Source organism: Scatophagus argus, chromosome 17 (genome assembly GCF_020382885.2).
Source record: "Scatophagus argus isolate fScaArg1 chromosome 17, fScaArg1.pri, whole genome shotgun sequence".
Lineage (NCBI taxonomy): Eukaryota > Metazoa > Chordata > Actinopteri > Scatophagidae > Scatophagus > Scatophagus argus.
In genome coordinates this window covers 3622826-3645651 of record NC_058509.1, presented here as the reverse complement: position 1 = coordinate 3645651, position 22826 = coordinate 3622826, and the positions used below count along the sequence as shown (strand labels likewise).

Below are 22826 nucleotides of genomic sequence, written 5' to 3'. Positions count from 1 at the left end.
AAGATGGTGCGTGTGCATGACAGTTAGTCATCCATTAAGGAGATGTATATTTGCTCATTATTTCTGTGTGCTTCCTGTACAACTCGGAGTTCCCCCACTGCTTTTAGCGACTGTGACAACACCAAGCCTTGAATCATTCCTCCTTCATTTACTCATACATTGACATGAACTATTACAATAAAGGGTACACCAGTTTGAGGACAGTTTTAGTGGCAGCTTACAATTGAAGGACATACATATTTTAATGTGGAGGTGTGTAGTGGAAATGTTGAGGCCCTAAATGTGGAAATTTAGGTGTCCTGTTCTACTTGGATTCATTTTTCCTTCCTCTCTATTGCTATTTTGGTAAATGCAAAATATAACTGGATTCATACTAACCAAAAATGTTGAGGCAGTTTTTCCTCGTGTAAGAATGTAATATGAGGCTATGTGTGTTCAGATGGTAGTGGACTGAAAGCTCAGCAATTGGTCTCATATAGGAGGCCTTGTACCAGCAGAAACATTAAGCTGCCATGTGTGGTCCAGTTTATAATAATCCAGTCATATGAATGGTTTTTGACTTTGTTGTAAACCTAACATTAGGTCCATTGTTGTCTCTGTTGTCATGGGTTTGTCTTTTGCAGAGACAGTCATGGGTATAAAGTTGTTTTTGAATTGGATTAACTTTGTTTTGAAGGATGAATGGGTGGTTACAGATTATAGACAATGTTTTTCTTTGCTCTGACCATGATCACACTTAAGTAGTGCTGCGTAAATTATAGTAATGAGCAGGAGTCGTTGGGGCATGTGTGCATTTCAAGGGAGGGGACATGGACATTTGAGATGTCAGGTTAGCACAAAGTGTAAAGTAATTGCCTTGTTTGGATGGTAGATCTACCTGTAAAGTAGGGTGGGACGTCTAGCTGAAGCACATGTGTTTTTGGATATGATTGAGAAGATCACAGCAGGTAGATGAAGCCAGTGTGTGAGTCTGACTTAGTGTGTTTCTGTGTGTATGTGTGAGCAGTTAATTTGGGTCACTTGGCCTTGACTTCTCCTATTCCCCCATGACATTTTAATCCACTCGGCTAACCCTGCTAAGCGATAATCCCTTCTAACAAACATTTTGTTACACAATGGCACTAGACACTACACAACAGCATGTGCATGTGTATACACATGGTTAGTCCTCAAACATTACATATGTGTGTCATTCTTTTGCACATACACACCAATACTTCTACCTCGAAGTCTGTTGTTGAAAATAAAGTTTTAGTTTTTACATGAAACTTCTCATAAGGTCTGTGGATTATCTTGAATAACCAGGTCATGCTTTCTGGAAAGAGACATTACTGTTAAGTCCCAAATATATTTTTTGGTGCTTTGAGCATTTTATATAAGAGAGAAGGCAGATGTCTCCATGGCTGATATCTTCAGTACTCTGCATCTCACACCAGAACGCTCTTGAGGAATAAACAGCAGTATGGATGAGAAGAAAGATGTGTTTTTTTGATTTTGAGGTGAACTGTCCCTTTAATTGTTTAGACTATCAATAAATCAGTTCATTTTGATGGAATAACAGAGTCTTTTATGTCCTGTTTAATGCCCTCCCACACACAGCCGAACACACACCTCCCACATCATGCACTTCTCTCCACCTTGTCTGGCACCTTTCTCCGAGGCCAGCAGGATTACCGTCAGATCGATGGCAGATTTTGCTCAAGACTTGAAATTGCTTTTTTGTTTTTTTTGTTTTTTTTAGCATCCTCCTAAATTAGCTGTCAGAAAACAGATTGTTGGTGTGTCCAGCCTCTGTTTTCTGAGCTCCATCTGTGTTACAGCATCTGCATCAGTGTAAAAACTACTGCTCCCTAAATAAGCCACAGGACACTCAGGCCTGACTGCTTTCACCATCTGAAAGAACTCAGTGGTTTGTGTGCATATTCCATTGGCTGCATACCTTATTTCATCTTAAGTAATTTATGCAAGAAAAGAATTATCTTGACTTCATTGCGTCAGTTACTGTTGATGGCCTTTGGAGTTGAAACGACTGTACCCGCTGAAAGGTCCCAACATTTCTGAATTTAACTTCTCGTACATCTGAGCCAGCATTTGAAGAGCATCAGTTGTTTCTCGCATTTTGTGTTTCTGGTCAGACATTACTAGTGGAGGTAAAGCCACATCAGCGTGGCTTTAATGTTCTTTCTATTTAATATTAGGTAACTGGGTTGCTCATTTGATTCAGTGTGTGTGCTTTTGTGATTGGATTGAATTCACCTTTTCTATAATTTTCCAAATGCTCTCAGTGAGAGGAAGAGCTGGACTACAAAACCACAAAATTGTTTTACTGTAACTGTGTTTTACTGTCAGATACTAAAATCACTGTAGCTTAAAGCTGTGTCTGAGATAGATAAATGTATGAACCTCTAAAGTGAAATTGTTTCAGGTTAATTTCTAAGTTGATAGCAAAGTGCTTACAGATGAAAAACTGAGAAATGATACCTTTTATGATACCTACCTCTGCCTGCACCCAAAGCCTGTTCATACAGATAATAATTTGATCTGACTGGTGCTGAAAGAACAAACTGTTACCTAACAGACCAATAGTAGTTTTGCATTGTTTTGTGTCATGAGCAGACAAGTTGCCCGACTGAACTTCAAAGTCTGTTAATCAGGTTACATAAACGTCTGGATGCCGTTTGCTTCCACGTTAGTGTGAGGCCGGCTCGGGTGCCTGAATTAGTCGGAGCAGGAGTTACTGGAGTAGGCAGGGTTTAACATGAGAGGAGAACACAGGTGCATTTAAAACCTCTCAACTTTCTCCCAAATGTTAGGATTGTGGTGATGAACACAATTCAGCAGATGCGAGGAAAGAAAAAAACAAATATTTCTTCATCTAACATGAAGTTGTGAACCCAAATGAAATATTTGTGGGTTTGTATCATCAAGCACTGTGATTCCCTGATCACATGAAGGAGATGATGCTGAGCCCTTATGGCATAACTGCCTGTTTTTCCATCTGTTAATGCTTAAGAAGTATTGATAATACATCCAGTCATCCAATAACATCTATTAAACTGTAGCATTTTGTGCAGTTGATATGCTTTTGAAATAGCTTTCAGTAGATGTGACTTGGACGAGTGGATGAAGCCACCTAATAATGTCTTCCTGTAATGATGTTTTTGTAGGGGCTGAGTTAAGTTATTTTTGGAAGAGAAATGGAGCAGATGTGTAAGTTTTCTGCGTCAGTGTGTGAAGGAGCAGTTCTGAGGGACAGACCAAAACAGTGTAATCAGCATCCTGAGGCTTGTAGCAATTGATTTTTATCAACATGGGAGGCTCAGTCGTTTTATTGTGGATGTCTCCAAATTCTGGGTCACAGGCTGCAAGAAGTCGCAAACACAGTTTTTGCAATCACACAGATGTGTTGGGTATGATAAGCGCTCTCATGTTTATCAGCATCACGCCGGTTGGGCGCCACCCCACCCCGCTGAAGTGTTAACTGTCATGTGAGTACACTTTTGCAAGTATATTTGTGTGACACCAGCGACCATTAATCATCTCTCAGAGCCCCCGAATGCTGCTGCTGGGGATGCAGCGCCCTCTATAGGACAGATTTATTGACTTGCTGTAGACTTCAGATAATTAACATCTTTCAAGTTTGTCAAAGGAGACACTGAAGGTGTTTCACTGCATCCACATTGAACATTTTTTTCTTACACTTTATCGCTGCCTCTCCCCTGATGAGTTACGTTCACTATCCTTATAGCTTTCACTGTCTTTCCACAGTCCTCTCCTTGCACTGTCAGAGCCATAATCACACAGGATAGAGTACAGTTTGGTCATGTAATTACTGTGTGTGTATGTGTGGTATCGATGTGAGCTTTGTGGCACTGTGACCGCAGGGTGTAGGCAAGGGAACAAGGCCAATATGAAAAAGGGGAGGAGGAGCAACGGAGAGAAAATTGGAGGGAGACAGAGAGAAAGAAGAGAGAGGAAAGTGAAAGATGTTTTGCCTTTTGGAGGAGGAGGAAGAGGAGGGGTTAAGGGTGAAGTTGCATAGCAGCATTGTGCTTTGAAACAGTTGTTACCTGTTGATAGACACAAAGATCAGTGCCAGAACCAGTTGGTCCCTGTCCACGACCAAAAAACATAAAGCTACACCTGAGTGATAGTTAGCTTAGCTTACGATGAATACTTGAAATGGATTAGCCATTAGCTACTTTGTTAGCTCAGGGCATTTTGGCCAAAATGTCAAACTGTTCCTTATGCAATTGAAGACAGGGTGAGAGTTTCAGCTACCAGCTTTCCAATTTAAACACAAAAAGTTGGAAACTGGATTGGCAAGTTCCCTCCTCCTGTCGGTATACACCCATTTTAAACTCATTACGTTGCTTTTTTTGTCCTTTTCATCTAAATAATAAGCTTGATTATGTTGTTTTTCCATGGCGGAGACTGGATAGATGTGAGAAAACAATTCACTGTAGTTTACCAAGCCTTCATAAACACTCTGTACTTGATGCTGCTACTCATTCAAGGCTTGAAATCCCCCTGAGCAGAGCCATGATAGAGAACTTAAAGGTCAAGGCACAGAAGAGAACAGTTGGAAATGTCACAGCACTTCATTCATTTTGTCTGGCTGGCATCACTGTGGCTCACAGCTGAGATGTTTTGGATCTGACTTGGTACATTCTAACGTGAAGCCCATGTTCTGAAGGAATGAAGATGATCTCGGCACCAATCAAGGAAGGAAATTTCATTAACTCTCTAAGCTGGAGTTAATACGCTTTTTGTTCCAAATTGTCTTGTGGTACTGGTCTTTAAATTCCTCTTCTTTCCGATTAAGATGTTTTTGGGAAATGTTGCTTCGGTCAGCGATGCTCCTTGCTTCTCTTGTGGGCAGTCATCTTGGTGACACACATTTTATTCATTTTGTTTCCTCGAATAAATGCAAATTGGGTTAAATTGATTGGCTCAGCTCACTGCAGTGACAGGTCCTTTGTCCTCGCTCACTGCTGCTCTTCCTCTGTTTACCTGAATACTATTGCTTTATCAGCCTTAATCACGACCAGTTATGGCATAGTGTTTATCCAGCATTCACATGGTTTTAACTGAGTGTGTGAGTGCATGCAGGTGTGTCTGTGACCCTCTCGATCTCGTCTGTGTTTTTGTAATGAGGGTATGGATCTCAGAACTCAGTCTCCTGAGATCCACATCGAACTGATTACGTTCAGCAGTTGAGAAATACTCAGTGCTCTTTTGTACAAAGAACATAAACAATGTTTTACTGAATTTTGGACTTAACAGTTAATGTTTAGTGATTTGGAGCTGAATAATGCCAGCTTATTTTTGTTCTGCCCTCACAAAGCAGACAGTTTGTCAGTCAGTGAACTGCTTGATAAGACTCACTTCTGCTTGTCAAAACAATCTGTCTTCTTAATGATTTATAACTTCTGGAATTGGAAATGAGAGGCGGAATAGATGAGGACTGGTGGAGGTCAGAGGGCTAAAAATGTTTTGACTTGGAGTAAATTGAATAATGATAACGTGTCATCTTTGTGATGTGCGACTATTTTAACTGGACATTTCCCAACATCAGAAAGAGCCCAAAAGTGAACAGATATAGGATCTCTCTGTAAATCGTTCGTCTTTCTGCTCCTGCAGCCTGGGAATCATGTGATTTCTGTGATTACCATAACATAATGAGCACACACACACATTAAGTGAGTGAATGAGTAATTACAGTCAGACCAAGGAAATGGAAAGATCTAATGTTAGTAATGTATACCTTGAATGCCTTTTGATATTATAAAATATTCAAAGATTAATTTACATACTCTAAAATCCATTGTGTGCATATTTACAAACAGAATTGCAAACATTACACACTCACACGACGCCTCCGGTATCTCTTTTTAACCCATGAGGACAGCGGGAGAAAAGCAGGGAACTGCTTCCTGTTTACTTCCTGTTCTCCCCAGACTCCATGAGGCCCCACAGGCTCCACCCTGAAGACCTAAACTGGCTGCACTTCCTGCACACGGGGGGCAGCGTGGGAAATGTAGTGTTATCTCAGTGTGATACAGAGCCAACTGCTCTGATGTTCATGCTTTAAAGTAGTTGTCTTTGTCTGAGCAGGAAAGAAAAAAAAGGACTAAAGTTCGTCAGATGTTGTTCTTTTTAACTGCCCTCAGGTTTATTTAAAGATAGAGAACTTTACTTCGATTTATTTTTAGAGCTTTTGAAGTTAGAGAAACATGATGTGATGCTGCAAGGGCGGCATCAACACTGGAAGTGGAACTCTGGGATTTCTCTTTATCGTGTGTGTGTGTGTGTGTGTGTGTGTGTGTGTGTGTGTGTGTGTGTGCTTGGTTATGGACAAACTCAGATAACCTTAACAGGGTTTACATAGGCTGTGTGTGGGGAGGTGGGGAGGGGGTTGTGGATGCGGAGCATGCCTTTGTGCAAATAATTAATTAAAAAAAAATCCTCTCCCTTCTCCCTTTGTTTTCATTTCATCTTCATCACTTGCTCTTCTCTCTCTGCACCACCTGTGTGCTTCCCACTATTTTATTCTCACTTGTTTCATTATTGTTAACTGGTTGTGACAGACTGACCCAGGCTGGCTCATCATGTTTCGATCTCTGTTGGTTTATAAAAGGTGTTGTCTGTTTATTGGAGGCCTCCTGTCCACTAGTTACATGTAGTCGAAGCCCAGAGGCCCAAGCCAACAGTCAATAGGAACACTGAGCACAAATGCAGATAGAACATTGAGCACATCAATAAAGTCTGTCAACACTCCTCTCTCTTATGATCTTTCTTTCTCTCTCTCTCTCTCTCTCTCTCTCTCTCTCTCTCTCTCTCCTTGACCACCTTAATGAAACCTCAGCAGCCAAGTCGATGCTGACATCACAACACAAATGCACAAACTGAACAAGCAACTTTTAGCTGCTATTAAAAGTATTGCTCTTCTTCCTTAAGAGGAAAATTCCTATTTCATTTATGCTTGAGAAGCTGGATTCAGTCATTTTTACCTAAAAAAAAAAAATTCAATTATTTGATAATGAAAAATTTGGAATATTAATTTTCTGCCAATCGATTAATAGCTGGAATAATCAGCAGCTGTAGTTGGCTTGATTTAAACTTGTGTGATAGATCAAGTTTCACACAATCTTATCTAAACCGGTTATCTTGACTGAAATAGTGCACACAGCTATCAAAATATTGCTCAAATTGTAATAAACTGTCTTTGAAGTCTATTTTATCTTTTTTCTCTTTGTAGTGAGAGTCTGCTTATATTAGCCCATCTCTTTGATTTTTCTACAGTAGTTTGGCCTCTCCTCTCCTCTCCTCATCCCTCTCTCCACCAGCAAATATCTGTTATGTAGCCATTTATCGACCCCCTTTTCCATGAAATGTTCAGATGCCGGTCTTGAACTCCTCTCCCTGTGAGCTCGTTAAAAAAGGATTACCGTCCCTTTATGTAACTAGACTTGTCTTAACATACCTGACTCTGTGAAGAACTTGTACACCGTGGAGCAGTTAATGCTACCACTGATCACTTTCCAGGTTGTTGTGGCCGTCGACGTCACATCGCTGCTGCCTCCAGGCCTCCAAGTGATGTTACGCTCTTTCACTTCCTTTTGTGTGTGTGTGTCTGTGTCTGATTATAGAGTGTGAGCATGATGAAAAGGTTCTTGCAGAGGCGGAAAAGCATCATGGGGCCATTAGTGAGGGAAAGAAGCTTCTGTCTGTCTCTGATGTACGATCGCTCCTCCCCTCTCCTCTTGTTTCATGGTCAGTCTAGGTGGTCTTCAGCTTTCCCACTCACAAGAAACAAACTCAGACCTGCCTGTGCACAACACTCACACAATTACAACACACTTTAGTTCCAGACAACAAAAGTCAAAGTCTTCAGGGGCTGAGAGGGATTTTTTTAATGGTTCATCCAGGCTAGTTGATATGTTTAACAAGCTGTTCTCAGGACAGTTTTACCACCAAACCCATTAAGATGTCAGTTCGAATCAAAGGCAGATCTCCTGATACAAATGTACTGTTTAATTAGAATACAGATTGGGATGCCCAGTGGAAAGGTTATGTGAATACTCTAACAAAACTTTCAGATTTGTTTTTATAGGAAGCTATATTATTTACTTTGCTTCGTTCAGTAGCTCAGAAAACCAAGATGATGACTTTATGTAAATTTAGATTGTTTTGCTCTGAAGGAAGTTGAACCATGCAGCATCTGAAAGCTCAAACTAATGGATTTTTAAGGTGGTCTGTTAAATAGTAGATAACCAGAAAAACATTTTCTTAGTAGATTTTGCCCAACCAGCAGTGTAAAACCAAATGTCTTCAGTTTACAAAGATTAAAAACAAAATGTAGCAAATCACCTCACTTTAACTTGATAAATTATTCACTGCTGATAATTCAGTAATCAATTATCACATCTGTTGCTGTAGAAGCAACATTGACTGCATTATAAACAGTCAATGAAACATGTATTAGAAATTAAAGACGAGAAATGCTTTTCGGAGTGAGCATGTGTCATCTTGAGATGTCAGATGAAGACAAAAGAAGGCGTTTGTAGCGCTGAGGCCTTTACCAGACTCAGTGTGATTGTTGACGTCATGGCAGGCCTCTGACAACCTGATAATTACAGCTTTTTCAGGACCTCGGGTCAAGTGGCTCAATGAAAGGCCAGGGGATGGGATGGTGTGTGGAGGAGTGGAGGGAGGGCCCTAATTGAGAGGTGTCCATGGCAACCAGAACAGCTGGGGTTAAAATTAAGGGCCTGGTTACCGTGGTTATGTGTTAGGGTCCCCTATATTTGTGTACACTCTTCACATTCTTTGCCCCTGCCCCTTTCATTCCTTCACTTTCTGTCTTTCTCTCTGTGCATCGTCTTTTCCCATCCACTGACCTCATCGTCTAAGTGTTTTCCTTCTTCCTCATCTTCCTCTCTCTCTCTCTCTCTCTCCCCCTGCTCACAGCCCTATAGATGTCTTGTTCTATCTCCCTGGTTCTCACAAACGCACCTCCCGCTAACCCTCTTCACCATCTTGCATTCATCCTCTGCTCGGCACATGTGTAGCAGTGTGATTCTGGGAGACAAGCGTTTGAGCTTCTCCGCCCTCAGGAGTGAGCTTCAGACAGGAAAAGTCACTGAATTTGAGACAAAGAAGTAAAGTTGTGTCATTTATTTTCCTAGAGTTTTGCTCGCATGTTGAAATGTTAAAAAGTTTTTGGGTAAATTCCAGTTTCGTTTCTACTTTACTAGCTAAGAAATAGAAGAAATGCAACTAACATATCAGGAGCAAAGAACAACAGATGTGCACTGGAAATTCTTGGTTAAGAGTTCACATCTCTCTCTCTTGTTTTTATTTCTGTTTCCCTTGTTGTTCTCGCTCACACTGCTAAAACTTTCACATTTTTACTATTACTATTACCTCCATGTCTCTCACGTTTCTGTTCCTCTTGGACTTTGATCTTTTATCTCATCCTCTTTATCTTGTGCACTCAAGTGACGTCACTTCTTTTCCTTTTGTGTATTCCACATGTGTCTATTTATCTAAATTAAAAGACAGTTTTTCTTTTCCCCACTCATTCATCCTCCATTTTCTCTTTGTTTTCTACCCCTGTCTGTGTCTCTAGCTCTCTGTGTCCTTCTCTCTCCTGCTCATTAACCTGTGATTAACTAAGGCCCTAAAACCAAAAGAGTTTGGATGAAGCTTCTTTTTTCTCACGGGGTCATAAATCTATCGCTCTTTCTCCTTCCCTCTTTCTAAGTCTGTCCCCTCCTTCCTTTCCCACCATCCATCCATGCAGGGGCTTCTCTGTGCTTTTCTGGGTGACAGCTTTTACACCCCTCTTCTTCTCCTCTCAACTCCTCTTAGGCTATCTGATGTATCAGGGCAGTATTTGTGTGTGTGTCTGTTGTGTTTCTACATATCCAGGACCAAATTTAAGGGAAAATTTCAGGGTGACAACTTGAAGTGTCCCTGCAAACGTATGTGATAAGATTACCTAAGTGACTTGCTCACACTGCTGACACACACACACACACACACACACACACACACACACACACACACACACACGATCCTTGCCCTTTACTCTGACCGGGCAGCTAATGCTCTAGAGGTCAACGTCATTGTTTTCATTCTGCTCCTGAGCCTGATGGCTGAGAATGAGGGAGCGACAGAGACAGGTCATAGAGGCCATGCTGGTTTCCTGCCTCCATCCAGGCTCAGTGTGTTTATACTGCATAAAAACTAAACAAAACTCCCATGTCCATCATATAAAAAATTACCCATGCTCTTAGCTATGATCAGTGTTTCATTGATTATGGATTATGGACATATCTTTTTATGATAAGAGACTATTGACTATTAGTGGAGGCATTTTGCTTCAGGTACTGATGACCAGGAATCCATTTGCATGACAGTAAATTCATCAGATTTGAGAGACTTGTCACAGAAACAATGCACAGCAGCTTATAGTAGTATGAGAAAAGATTTTACATCATCACAACTGTGAGATAAACAGAAGAAATACAGTGTTAACATTACAAAGTAAACCACCAGGAATGGGTACCATTTGACTGGCAGTTGCAGCGGCTTGTTGGGTGAAGTCATTTTGTGTTGTTGTTTGTGTTGTGTCAAAAGTTGAACCAGGCTTAGCTTGGATTTAACAAAGCGGCCCTCCAGGATGTTGTTTGTGTGCCTTAGAGGATGATGAAAAGTTCTTTTTCTCATGTCTTATGGAAGCTCTCCATAAGACATGAATTAAAAGCCTTTTTCCCCTCATTTTAAAGTCAGTATTGTTAATCTTCTTTTCTGCATGTAGCATCCAAAGCACTTGGCGACACACCTGTTTGTGTCCTGTTAGAGCTTGTGTTATAAGACAGACAACTTGATAATGTATTTTTGCTCTATGCGTGGCCTAGAGGGAACACAGTGAAGACATTAACTGTTCCAGTCTTTGTTCTTTTCTTTTTATCGTGCAGGGTGAGAGAAAGGACAGGAGTAATTGGGCATTGTTTCCTGAAAACAAAAGCTTTGCCACTACTGTGCATGTGTTTCTGTATTATTGGGTGTGTATACTCATAAGCTTTTCCTGTTTCCACAGCCAAGTCATTTCGCTATGCAGGAATCCAGGTTCCCAGTCACAGTTTGCTCTTTTGACATTTCTGGACTGAGCAGCAGGGCCGATGACCCAGTTTGACTCCCAAAGTTTTTCCTCATTTCTCTCTCTTGGCTTCAATCCCATCTGTCATTTATTGAAACATGGCTAACAAGGAAACAGCTTTTGGGTTATTAAATAACTGGTTTTCTGACTGTCAGCTTGTGTTTAATGAACACAGATTAGAGATGTTGAAGAAAGGAGCTTTTATAAGTTAGATGATAGTGTTTTGAGCTACCAGTTTAAGCAGTGGCTGAGAAAGTTTAGCTCTAAACTGACCTCAAGTCTGTCTCCACATGGGTCAACTTCCCACTTTTCATCACTTGTACTGACATCTCCTGAGTAATTCACAGGCACCCTTGTGCTTTGTGCTCTGTGTGTGCGTGTTTGCGTGTGTCCTCAAGTCAACTCTTGTTAATCCATCCTCACTGGTTTATTCAGGGGCCACACTCATCCTCTGTCCTCTATCTTCCTCTCCTGTTTTCTAATCTCTTAATGGCATCTCGGGGTATCGCTCTCTGTCTGACTGGCTCTCTGATGACTCCTGGCTCTGTTTCCGTCTCGTCTTTGGAACGGGCGTAGCGATCCGCTTAGTTGCTCTGTCAAAACATAACTTACTTAACTGTCAGCAGTACCAGCTCTGGGAGGCTTTGATGTGTTCATCTCACACTGAAAGAAGCCGCAGTAGGTAACAGAGTGGATACTGTTCTCTGTCAAACTGGATAAAAAAAAGTTCCTAAATAACTACTTACCACTGGTTATCTGTATTTGCAGTGTTTATATCCTGTCCACCATCCTCTTAAAATAAATAGCTTTTTAGTTAAATATGTCATTTCCTCAATAGTGTGCTTTTTTGTCGGTGGAATACATCTTTCTCCAACCCAACAATTCCTGAGTGTCCATTAGAAATTCTCTAAATGACCCACAGTGGTATAATTTCTGCTGTACGGTTAACTGGATTGTCACTGAAGCCTCGATCAGGTCCAGTGATCCTCGTGTCCAGATCCTTGCTGTGTGATTATCCACGCCTGAATAATTAACAGTCTGAGGTTGATTGCTTGTGCCTGTTTGACCCCGTGATGCCAAATCCATTTGTCTGGATCGAGCTGAACTGTCAGTGTTTTACTGTATGTTCATCTTGGACTGAACAGTCTCCACTAGTTTCTCTAATGGGAATCTTTAACAATTTTTTAATGATGTCTTCTTCCTGTAAGTCTGTTTATTTAATAGTAACAATAATACCAGGAAATTTAAGCAGATGATATCAGACAGTGCTGAAAAGTTTGAACTCAAAAAAAAAAAGATAACTAAATGAGTACTGGACCTGAATCCAAGTATGAAACTAAGCTGAATTAGATGGTAAGAAATCTATGATGCAACACTGGAGACAAACTCAATTTGCTTCTCTGTAACTGGACCCAGTCTGCCCCCTAACTGCAGAGTTTGGTATTGCAGGGCAGCTGTGTGTCCTCTGAGTTTGTCTCTGTGGCTTCGATGTTTTTCAAAGGAGATCCAACTTTCCCTGCAAACTATTCAACTATTTATCATTGTACTATAAACACAATTACAGCCCCACCGCTCTTACTGTTTTAGAATCCCAGAAAACATGTTGTTTGTGTGCAGCTGAGTGGCTGAGTACCAGACAGCCAGGTGCCTCATGGTACTCGGTGTACTGCTGATGGAAATATGTTACTGCAACATGTAGTATTTGTTTCCTCACATCTACATCCACCTTGTTTCCTGCACATGTTGTGTTATGCCTGAGTGATTCTTGTACTTTTGTCTGAATGGTTCAGCCTCAGAATGGCAGGTCAGGATTATGGCAGCCTCCTCATTTTCCAGACAGGAAGTGTTTCGGCTGCACTACACCAATGGAGAGGTCGGAGGTCACGCAGCTGCTGGGGAACAGTGTGAACAGTGGAGCTATGTCATGGCCACACCACATGCAGCTGTGATGGAGTCTCAGAATAGCTGTTTTTTCACATACAACAGTGCTGAGTTACAGCATTAGGACAGTTCTGAATCTCACTTCCGGATCAACAGTCAAAACTGCATTTGTTCAAAAGACTGAAGAGTGTAATACGTTTTTAAAAAAATATCTGTTATTCAGGCATGATGTTTTGAGAACATTTTATCTTATTTTATCTGTTCATGTACTTTATTCACGACACATAACGTTCAGTTTCTTTGTTTTGATGTGTAAAAGAATGATACTTGCAGAATTATTAGTCAAGGCTTGCTCAGGTTTAAGCTGGTATTAAATGCAGAAGTGATTGGGTTCAGTCTGGCAGATGATACTGGGTCAAAGGAACTGAATGGAGGGAGAGAGGAGGAGATGGAAAGTGTTATTTTTTATTGTTACTATGTGGACATCAAAGTCCAAGGTCAGAGGATTCATCGCTACAGTGCAGCTGTGTGTTTCCTCATCCTGTTCTTGCTGCTCATCCTCCCTCCTGCTGTCAGCAACATATTTCCTCTTTTCTCCTGCAGCTGGCAAGGTCCATACACAACAGCAATCCTCTATACCTTCTCATGTTAAATGATGCTGGATATTTTTTTTCTGTCTAACAGAGTAAGTCTAACTAGCTGCACTAGGCTAACTGCATTAGTGTTCAATTTTGTCTCTACTCAAAGCAAACTACACAAATTATGATTGAAAAAACAAATAACAACACATTCAAAAAACTTTTTGAGACTGAATCAACAAGATTAAGAATATGACCAAGTATTCAGTGCCAGCTTTCCTGATACTTTAATACTGAAGGAGCCACCAAATCTTTACCGGTTTTGCTCAACTTAAACAACTGTCAATAGTCATAACCAAAAATTTATTGAGAACTCTAATGTTAACAGATCTTTAAATGTTGGGTTCTGTTTGGGCACACGCGTCAGCAATATCAGTGAAAAGTTCCCTAGTGCTTGTGCCACCGTGAACTTTACATTACACTGAATAAAAATCTATCTGCCAAATCAATGAATTTAATGTAAATGTTGTCCCATGTCCTGACACCAGACACAGGAAAAATTGGGAACCAGGAATGAAAACGGTTATGGTTTTATGAAGCAGTCGGCTTGCAGTGTATTTCCCTATGCTGATACAGTTTATGACTCTGTCTGCACTCATCTCTTAGTGCTATCATTTGAAGGCATGGAGCAGCCATCGTGTGCACAAAAGTATAGTATATTTTTGTGTATGTGTGTGTGTTGGCATGCTGTTTTGTTTGTGTGCCGAGGTGACCTTGCTGGCATCCTGGCTATCTTTGTGAAGGATGCTGACTGGGAGAATTGAGCCTTTCTGGGGGAGGAGAGACAGGAGATGTGACATGCTGCTGCATTAAACAGGCAAGAGAGGGACAAAAGCAAGCAAACCGGAGCATCAGCTAGACAAGACCTCTGCATGATTTATGACTTAACCGGCCAGCAAAAGCTGAATTATGTGATGCCGATGTAGTGAAAGCAGAAACAGTACTGAGACTATGCACATCAGTCACAAAAGGCTGTGTGTGTTTTTGTGTCTTTGCCATTCTTTCATTTTCTCTCTCTGTGTGTGGAAGTGAGTGTGAGATTTCTCTCTCTGATATCTGAATGAAAAGGGTCATTCTCTTTCCAACACAAACAGCCAATGCAACACCGAGCCTTACAGTAACTCTCTCCCTCAACGCTTCCCACACTCTGTTTTCCATCTTTTTTCTGGTCCCTCTTTCTTTCTTCTTCTCTTGCTTTGCTCTAGTGTCAAGCATACGCTGTAGTCTGGCTTCATCCCCAGGCTTTGTTATTGCCTGGTTGTATCTTTGTGTGTGTGGCTGAAGCTTCCAGACGCAGCACTTTCTGCTGTGGGGGGAGACAGGAGATCGGACCCCTGACCTCTTGACCCTGAACGCTGACATAGACACGTGCACAACGGCCATGTGAGGGTCTGTGAATGTGGGAGGAAGAAAAGAACTGATGAAATATCAGTTTATGTGTTAGTGATCTGCTTTTTTGAATGTGTAAAGGCAAAACTATACATCTTACATTTTGAGAAATTCAGTGCAGGTCATCTGAGTTCACTGTAATGTGGTTGTATATATTATGTTGAGGTGAATGTGACAATGTGAGCTCAAAGGGGGGTGTGTACTGGAGTGATAAAACATTTCATATTGTTGTGAGTCACATTAGAAGTATTTTGTTCGTAATTATTAAAAATCTAGCTTCGATTCATTGAGGAAGTTGGTAAAACTAAAGCTAAAAAAGTAAAATGGTCAAGTAAATAAACTCTATACATGAAGCTGATTAAAACAAAAAGATGTTACTGTTGTGAGAAAGTGACGAGTGGCTTTCGGGTGCTGAATGTGACACTGGTCCTGTAAGCTGTGGGTGGTTTGACTGTTAAGTCATGCAGACATGTTAGTCTCTTCTGCCCCACAGTGGCAGCTTCACACTCTTTACCACAAGTGACTTGTGGTTGCTAAATTCTTTTCCTGTTTTTTTTCTGTTCTCACTTGTTTCCCCTTTTCTCTCTGTCAATCACAAGTTGATATTCAGATTTTTTATAGTTTTAATTCCATTTTTCATGCTTTTATTGCTTTCTAATAGTATTGATTAGAGCTCTTCTTTATCAATACAGCTGTCAAATAAGATATTGTTTTTGTATTTTGGGAGTATTGGCACTAAGTATTTTCTTTTATGAGGAGAGAAATGACTCAGGGGGACATAATCCTCCTCAGGAACAGCAACACTATAGAATCTTCTTTTTAAAAAAGTTGATTACATTTAGAAGAAATGCAATGTTTCAAGCCGAAGCTTTTCATCTAATACAGATGTCATCTTAGGACAGAAGGCACTGTGGGTATTGTAGTTCTGCTGTGATGGGAAGTCACTAACTGAACCTCAGTGTGTCTCAGCATTGGAAAGCACCGAATAAACAGCTGTGGTCAGGATCATTACCTTTACCTCTTGTTAACTGGTAATGACTAAGGAAATGACTAATAGGACATATGATCTTCACTCTTCATGCATCCACCGGGATGGCCTTTATTCATTCTGTGAGACCAAAATACTACACGATTACTTTCTTACCTTGTTCTCAAGTGAATATCAAGCATTTCCAAGGTGACAAAGTTGTTATTAGATCAGAGTATTAGGGATGAGAATGGGCTCAAACGACATCATGTAGAGCTTAAATTCAAATGAGCAGCCAGTGAACAGTCAGTGAAGTTTGGAACTGAGATTTGTTGTCAGATTGTGCTTGTGTATTATTTTGTCTGACGGTTGCTAGGACTAAAATGTCAGTGGCTTTTCAGAGCTGAGTTGATAACTCGCCACACACACACACTCAAACACACACACACACACACACACACACACAATTCTCTGCAAGGTGAGAATAATTCTAGCACCCCCTGCCTTCCAGTCTGCAGCCTGAATCATGCTGAATCGCATTGTAAAGTCTGTGTGTCGCACACACACACACACACACACACACACACACACGCACACACTCACCCCTACATCTGTCTGATGCTTTTGAACACACTATCACAGTGAGCAGTCATCATTCAAAGATAGCTGCTCATAAATATCACTGGCAGTATGCATTGCTCACTCATAGCAACAGAGGTAAACACACACACAAACACGCGTACACACACAGGCACACACACTCCTCCCTAACACACAAATGCACACACCACCCACAAACTGCTGCCAACGTGTGTACACACTGAACGAACGATCTCTTCACGCAACATGTATGAATTCAGACACATAACAATTTAGTGCATTATGCTCATATACTACTGTATAAAATGGCATGCTAAAATAAAAATACACACACACACACACACAGGAAGAGGAACATGTAGGTCTGTCCCATGTGGTTTCCTTCACAGACTGTTAGGCAAACACACACACACACACACACATTTCCGTCTGTTTAGTCCCATTTCATTTATTTACCGATTTTCTAATGCCGCACTGAGCAACGGCTGCAGTCTGGTGGCTTGTTTCAGGGGATTGGAATTCACTGTTAGAGTGTCGGAGAGCGAGCGAGATTCAGAGAGAGTGAGAGAGAGAGAGAGAGAGTCATGGGGGAAAGAGGGAGGGCGCCTGAATGGAGAGAAGAGCTCAGAAGTTATTAGCTACAGTAGTTATGTGTTGAAAGTAGAGCGATGCTGTAGAAATGACAGGAAGATTGTTTTTTTTTAATGCCAAAACAGAAGAAGTGAAAGGAGAAGGAGCATCCTCATGATTCTGCTGGCTGACATTCAGAAACCTGCTGTAAGCTCTCTCCTTTATGGATGCCACTAATTTTCAGACTCTACCTGGAAGCCTGGAGTTGGTGTAGCTGCAGCAGCTCATATTTTTTGATAGCCTTGGATTTTTTGACCTTTACTTTTAGCTTGTGGACATTTTTTAGGAGCCCAGCAAGCAGAGCCACAGTTAGTGAGTCAAGATGGACTTTCTAACAGATCCCACAGTCATAACGCCCATCCTTGTGGTGACTTTTCACTTCTTAACAGCAGCTGGGTTTTGGTTGTACTGCCGCCGTCGTCGGCAGACACCCAATTTTGAACAAGGTAAAGTAATGTTTCTGTCCAACTGATTGGGGCAGGATAAGCTAAACATTTGTTTTTTATTGTTATTATTATTGCTCGTCACTTCTCTGCTGCAGCTATAATTTATCTCTTCTTTGCAGAGAAAGAGAAAGGCAGGATAGACATTAGCTCCATGTGCTTCCTGTTTAGGCTCCACCTCTTCTGTTGTCTAATATGTACTGGACAACTTCACTTATCTGTCAGCATCTTCATCTAAATCTTTGCCTTTAGCGTTTAGCTTAGCATCTGCATACCGGTAGTTTTTATCAAGCTTTTGAAATCATTATAGGGTAGATAGCATAATGCTAAAGCTTTCCTAGCTTGCAGCATTATATCCATGTTTTCTATTTTAGTTTGAGCGGAATGTAAAGTGGCCTATAGGTTTCTCCCGGTTCATCTCTCGTTACAGTGAGACACAGTAACTTTTGTGCTGCAGGACTTGATTGCTGTATCTCATCTGCTTCTGCTGCATGAGTCAGTGGAGCACAATTCTCCATATTTGGCTCTTTGTAGAGAAAGGCTGTTATATTACTGAATCATGTAGCCACATCCATGTAATCTAACCTGGAGATTTCAGTCCATGTGTGTCTTTGGCTGCTTACGAGGCCAGCTGTGTCTTGATTTTATAACTACATGCCCTACACCAAACAACGGGCTGCTGTGCTGCCAGTAAGCTGCTCAGTTTAGTCATGTGTCTAATTATTCAAAGCTAATGGTATACAGTGATGTAACACCAGCGCAGAATGAAACAAATTCCAGTTGGCTTTTGCAGTTTAGCTTTAGTGCTAAAACTCTTTTAAAGCCCGTTACAAATATGTAATAGCCTGTTGTATCCAAATCATCTTGACGTGATGTTTACACTGACCTTAAATACCTTTGCTTAGTAGCTGTTGGTAATGTATCATGTCCCCTTGCTGATTCAAATCCTGTGGCTCCCAATGCTGGAAAAACTGAGCCGAACTCTGGGTTAGTCAAAGTGAAGATCAATGAGTTTGATCAATATTGAGAGGGCAGCACATGCAACAGTGAAGGTGAGAGGGCCAAGGGGGTTAACGAGAGAAAGAGTCCCAACAAAATAGTACAGCTATAAAGCAAATCAGAGGAAAAAAGTAGACAGGATAGTTTTGAGGGAGAGTAATGAGAAACACAAGTCAGCAACGTGGGATATTATCATGCCATCAGTGATGAAGTGACCATTTTCTGTACTGTTTCCTCAAACTAAACAGGAGCTTTGCATGTTGTCCGCTTAAATGGTCAGTTGATGGTGCTGTGCCCATGATGTTATATTTCAGTCTCCATCATCATGTAGTTGATTAGACAGTTACCAGTTTAAACAGTTAAAATGTATGTCTCTCATAATGAGTATTAGGGGTATTAGTAAGTGATTTTGAAACCAGGGTGAGGCAGGACTTCACTTAAGTGTCAAACTTGGCTTTCAGTTTTACTTGGCTGTAGGTTCTAAATGAGCTACTGAGCTATGACTTCAGTAGCTCACACTGTATGTGTGTGTGTGTGTGTCAGTCAGTCATATATTGTGTGACGCTATGATCTTAACCTTAGTCAGCTCACAGGAAGCCAAGCCTGTCAGAGTGGTAGACCAAGGTTGTAGGGGTGGGTGTGAGCAGCTGTGTGTTTGAGCGTGATATGGTTTGAGTTGACATAACATCACCCCAATCATGGTGGTTTACACTTTCTCTGAAGTTGCTAAATCTTACGCTTAAACCAAGCTCTCTGAGTTTAGAGCACAGTCTAGTCTGTCCAGTGATACAGTACAGAAACAGAGGGCTGATTATAATGATAAAAGGCTAAAAATGCACCTTGTAAGATACTTGTTGTGTCAATTTCCTTTAGATTACTGAGGCACAGCAAATACCACCATCCACCAAAATGGCCAGATAACAGGAGCCCTGAAATGAAAGCAAGTAGTGGCCGTTTGTGGTTTGATGTCATGACCAATGAACAGGACAGATGATGGTTTTAGTTAGATGTGGGTCAGCAGTAAAACCACATTAACCCTGAATCAGGATCAGTTATTGAAATAGACTTTTCAGCTGGATGGGGTTAACCTGCTTCTTTTGTTGATTGTATGTCATTTCAGGATAATTTTACTTGAACAAACCTTTATATACCGTAGTACTTATCTTTAGGAGATTCTCCCATGTGAGATTGTTGTCTTCATTTAAGCCTTCAGTTGTCTTTCTTCTTTGGCAACAGGAGGGCAGATTGAATCTAATCTCACCACTTGGCTAATGGCTAACTAGGCTAACCATAGTATATGGTACCAACCATATAGCTGGTTAGTGTGTAAGTGTGGAACTTATTAGTTAGAAAAGCAGGGAAGGGGATAGAATTTAAGGAGAAATACTGGGCTTTGAGAGCAAACTAAACTTGTTCAGCTTTACAAATATTAAACATTCACTGTTTGTCTCTCAAAGGGGAAAATTGGAAGGCGAAGGATAGGAAGAATGAGATGAAAAAAAGAGAGATATAGGGTAGTGCCAGCCTTTGAGTGTCACCAGTGAGGAGGAGGCTAAATGAACCCTGGGAGCAAGCCTGCCAGAAGGAAAAGCCAAAAAGAAAGGGAAAGTGAAAGAAAAACCGTAAAAGAAACGGAAAGTGAAATAAGGAGAGAAGATGGACTAAGAAGATGGACTAAGAATAAGAGGAAAGAGGAGGATATTTAGAAACCTCCCTCCCACTTTTAATTCTAATTGAATCACAAGAGGAGGAAAGCTGGAGGGAGGGAGAGCAAGGCAGATTATAGGTGATAACGGGGGAGAAGGGGGGAGGTGAAGGATAAGCACATTGCGTGGTATGAGAGACGTAAGCTCCGTCTGGTATTTTTAGTGTGGACGCTCTCTTAGAGATGAAAATAAGAGAGATTCACTGTGAAGGCACGGGAGAGAGGAAGAATCTGATGGCGAGAGGAAGCAAAGAAGAGGACCCAGCATAAGGAGGGGTGGAGATACAGGAGTGACATCGCTGTTGGAGGAGAAGGAGGGAGAGAACGGGGAGGAGCAGCTTATGATACTCAGAGCTCGTTGTGACTGTAAGAGTGTGTGAGTCACTGTCTCGCCTGGTCAGGTCTGTGTATCTGTTCTGTATGTAGCTTATACAGAGTGCACCTGTTGTAAGAGCCATGAGCTGCTGTCGTATCAGCCTTTGCTCCCATGATGTCCACCTTCACCTGCTGATTCCTGGCCAGGTCACACGACTTTCTGAAGACTGTTGTCTGACTCAGAGGCCTTGGCTGAGCTTTTATGCTGTGCACACTCATTGCTTCCATGCTGCTGAGCTTTTATGCTTTTTCTATTCCTTTTTGAAACATGACAGAGCAGAAATTATTTAGAACTGCATTGCTGCTGTCTGGGACGGCAGAGCTATTTTGAGAGACGAGAGATCAACAAGGGAGGAGAGAAGGCAGAGAAAGGTTTCATAAAAATATGGCAGGATTTCAGCTGCGAAAGGAGTTTTCTTGCTACGACTGGATGATGTTACAGCACAAGGCAGTGTGAGTTAAACACCTCGCATTCACTACGGACTTCCTACTGTCTCTGCCTGAAAAAGTCTGGACCAAAGCCAGAAATGTGACCAAGGCTCTTCTTCATTATGCACGCGCTCATCATCCCCAGGCCCTGTTGTACACACACAGTGAGATGAATGACTCTTCTTGGGCTGGTTTCCTTTCGATATTAAATTAAATAATGTCACTAGGCCGGCAGGCCTGAAGTCCAAGACTGAAATCCATCTCTGCCTCGGTCACAGTCCCTCCCTCTAGTTTCTTCAAAAAGCTAAAGAGCTCGCATCGCTAGGAGAAGAATTGCCTCAGGGCTGTTTACTGTTTTACCGAAGAGAGTTTGTTTTTACCTCTTAAGGAAATGAAACACGATAAAAGGAGAAGGAGTAAATCAATGGAAATTAAGGAAATGGACATAATCAGGGAGCAGCTGTGTCTGGCTTTTGTCAGCTTCAAAGCAAAGCATCTGTGTTTGCATTGTGTCTCATAACAAACCACACTTGTACAATTTTGCATGCTTTTTTATTTTTATGGCATGTAAAGAAGACTCAAGATGGATTACATCATCTGCTTGGGAAAAAACATTTTTTTTAAAAAAAAATCCTCTCTGTAGGATACATAAACTGCTTCAGGCTCTTTTGACCGACAGTATAATTCTTCCAGTTCTACTCTGTGACAAAAACAGAATATAGCATTTAATGTGGATTTACTCATCATGTCCTGTTCTTAAAGGGCAGTCAACTAAGAAAGACTGAATTAAAAAGAACAAAATTGTCCCTGTGTTTTGTATGTGTCAGTGAGGAGAGTTGCTTACCTGTGCAGAGAGAAGAAAATAGAGAAAACATTAACACAGCAGCCACCTCTGCAGCTCTACAGAGCCATCGTCAGCCACAGTCTGAGCACAGCCCGGCTGCTGTGGCCTGGAAACGGAGAGCGAGCGAGCAAGACAACAAGTGACACAAAGAGAGAGAGAGAGGGAGAGGGAGGGAGGAAGAGAGGGAGAGATAGTGCCACTGCCTGGTGAGGAAGTAGAACTGAGTTTACACTCTGAGTAAACAGAGAAGGAGGGAGGGAGGCCGTCCTTTTTGGACTGAGGACGAGGAGCTGACGTTGTCTTTGACACACACACGTGGGAGAGCAACTGCTACTGGGGAAAGAGTGTCAGGAACAGACGGAGAAGGCCGGCCAAGAGAGATGGCAGCTACGGCAGGGATTGAGCAGAGAGGAAACGGGTGAACCACAGAGAGGTTAAACCGAAGAGGAGTAGACGCTCTGACAGAGAAACTGGTAGTACCTGCCGGTGCTGTCCTGGTGGCTCACGCTCACCCTGCTGCTTTCTGTTCAGGATATGTGGAGGCAGCTTTGTTGCCAAAGACGACTTACCGCTATAATTATCTGACTTCTGCCTTGGATTATGCGCTATTAGCGTCAAATGAAGCTCTGATTAGCAGAGGAGGAAAACATAAGAGCTGTGGACGATGTGGCCCGACTACAGGAATGAATGTCATCTCAATGCTCACCTGTACTCGCTCATGTGCTGTGCAGGTCAGTGTGTGTCTGTGCTTGTGTG

The 22826-nt window shown here is 41.6% G+C and overlaps 1 protein-coding gene across 10 annotated transcripts in view; it reads left to right on the top strand.

Annotated features, from left to right (window-relative positions):
- The window catches only part of macf1a (microtubule actin crosslinking factor 1a), a 196732-nt gene that overhangs the window by 51102 nt on the left and 122804 nt on the right, over positions 1 to 22826 (top strand). Inside the window, exon 1 of one of the 10 annotated variants that reach the window (XM_046418684.1) lies at positions 16656 to 17721. The exons of 8 other annotated variants lie outside the window; for them this stretch is intronic. In XM_046418684.1, coding sequence (XP_046274640.1) covers positions 17598 to 17721 — 124 coding nt within the window. In that variant the 5' untranslated portion in view covers positions 16656 to 17597. Of the gene's footprint in view, positions 1 to 16655; positions 17722 to 22270; positions 22802 to 22826 lie in introns of those variants that run through there. One more of the 10 variants, XM_046418687.1, reaches the window with a different exon arrangement.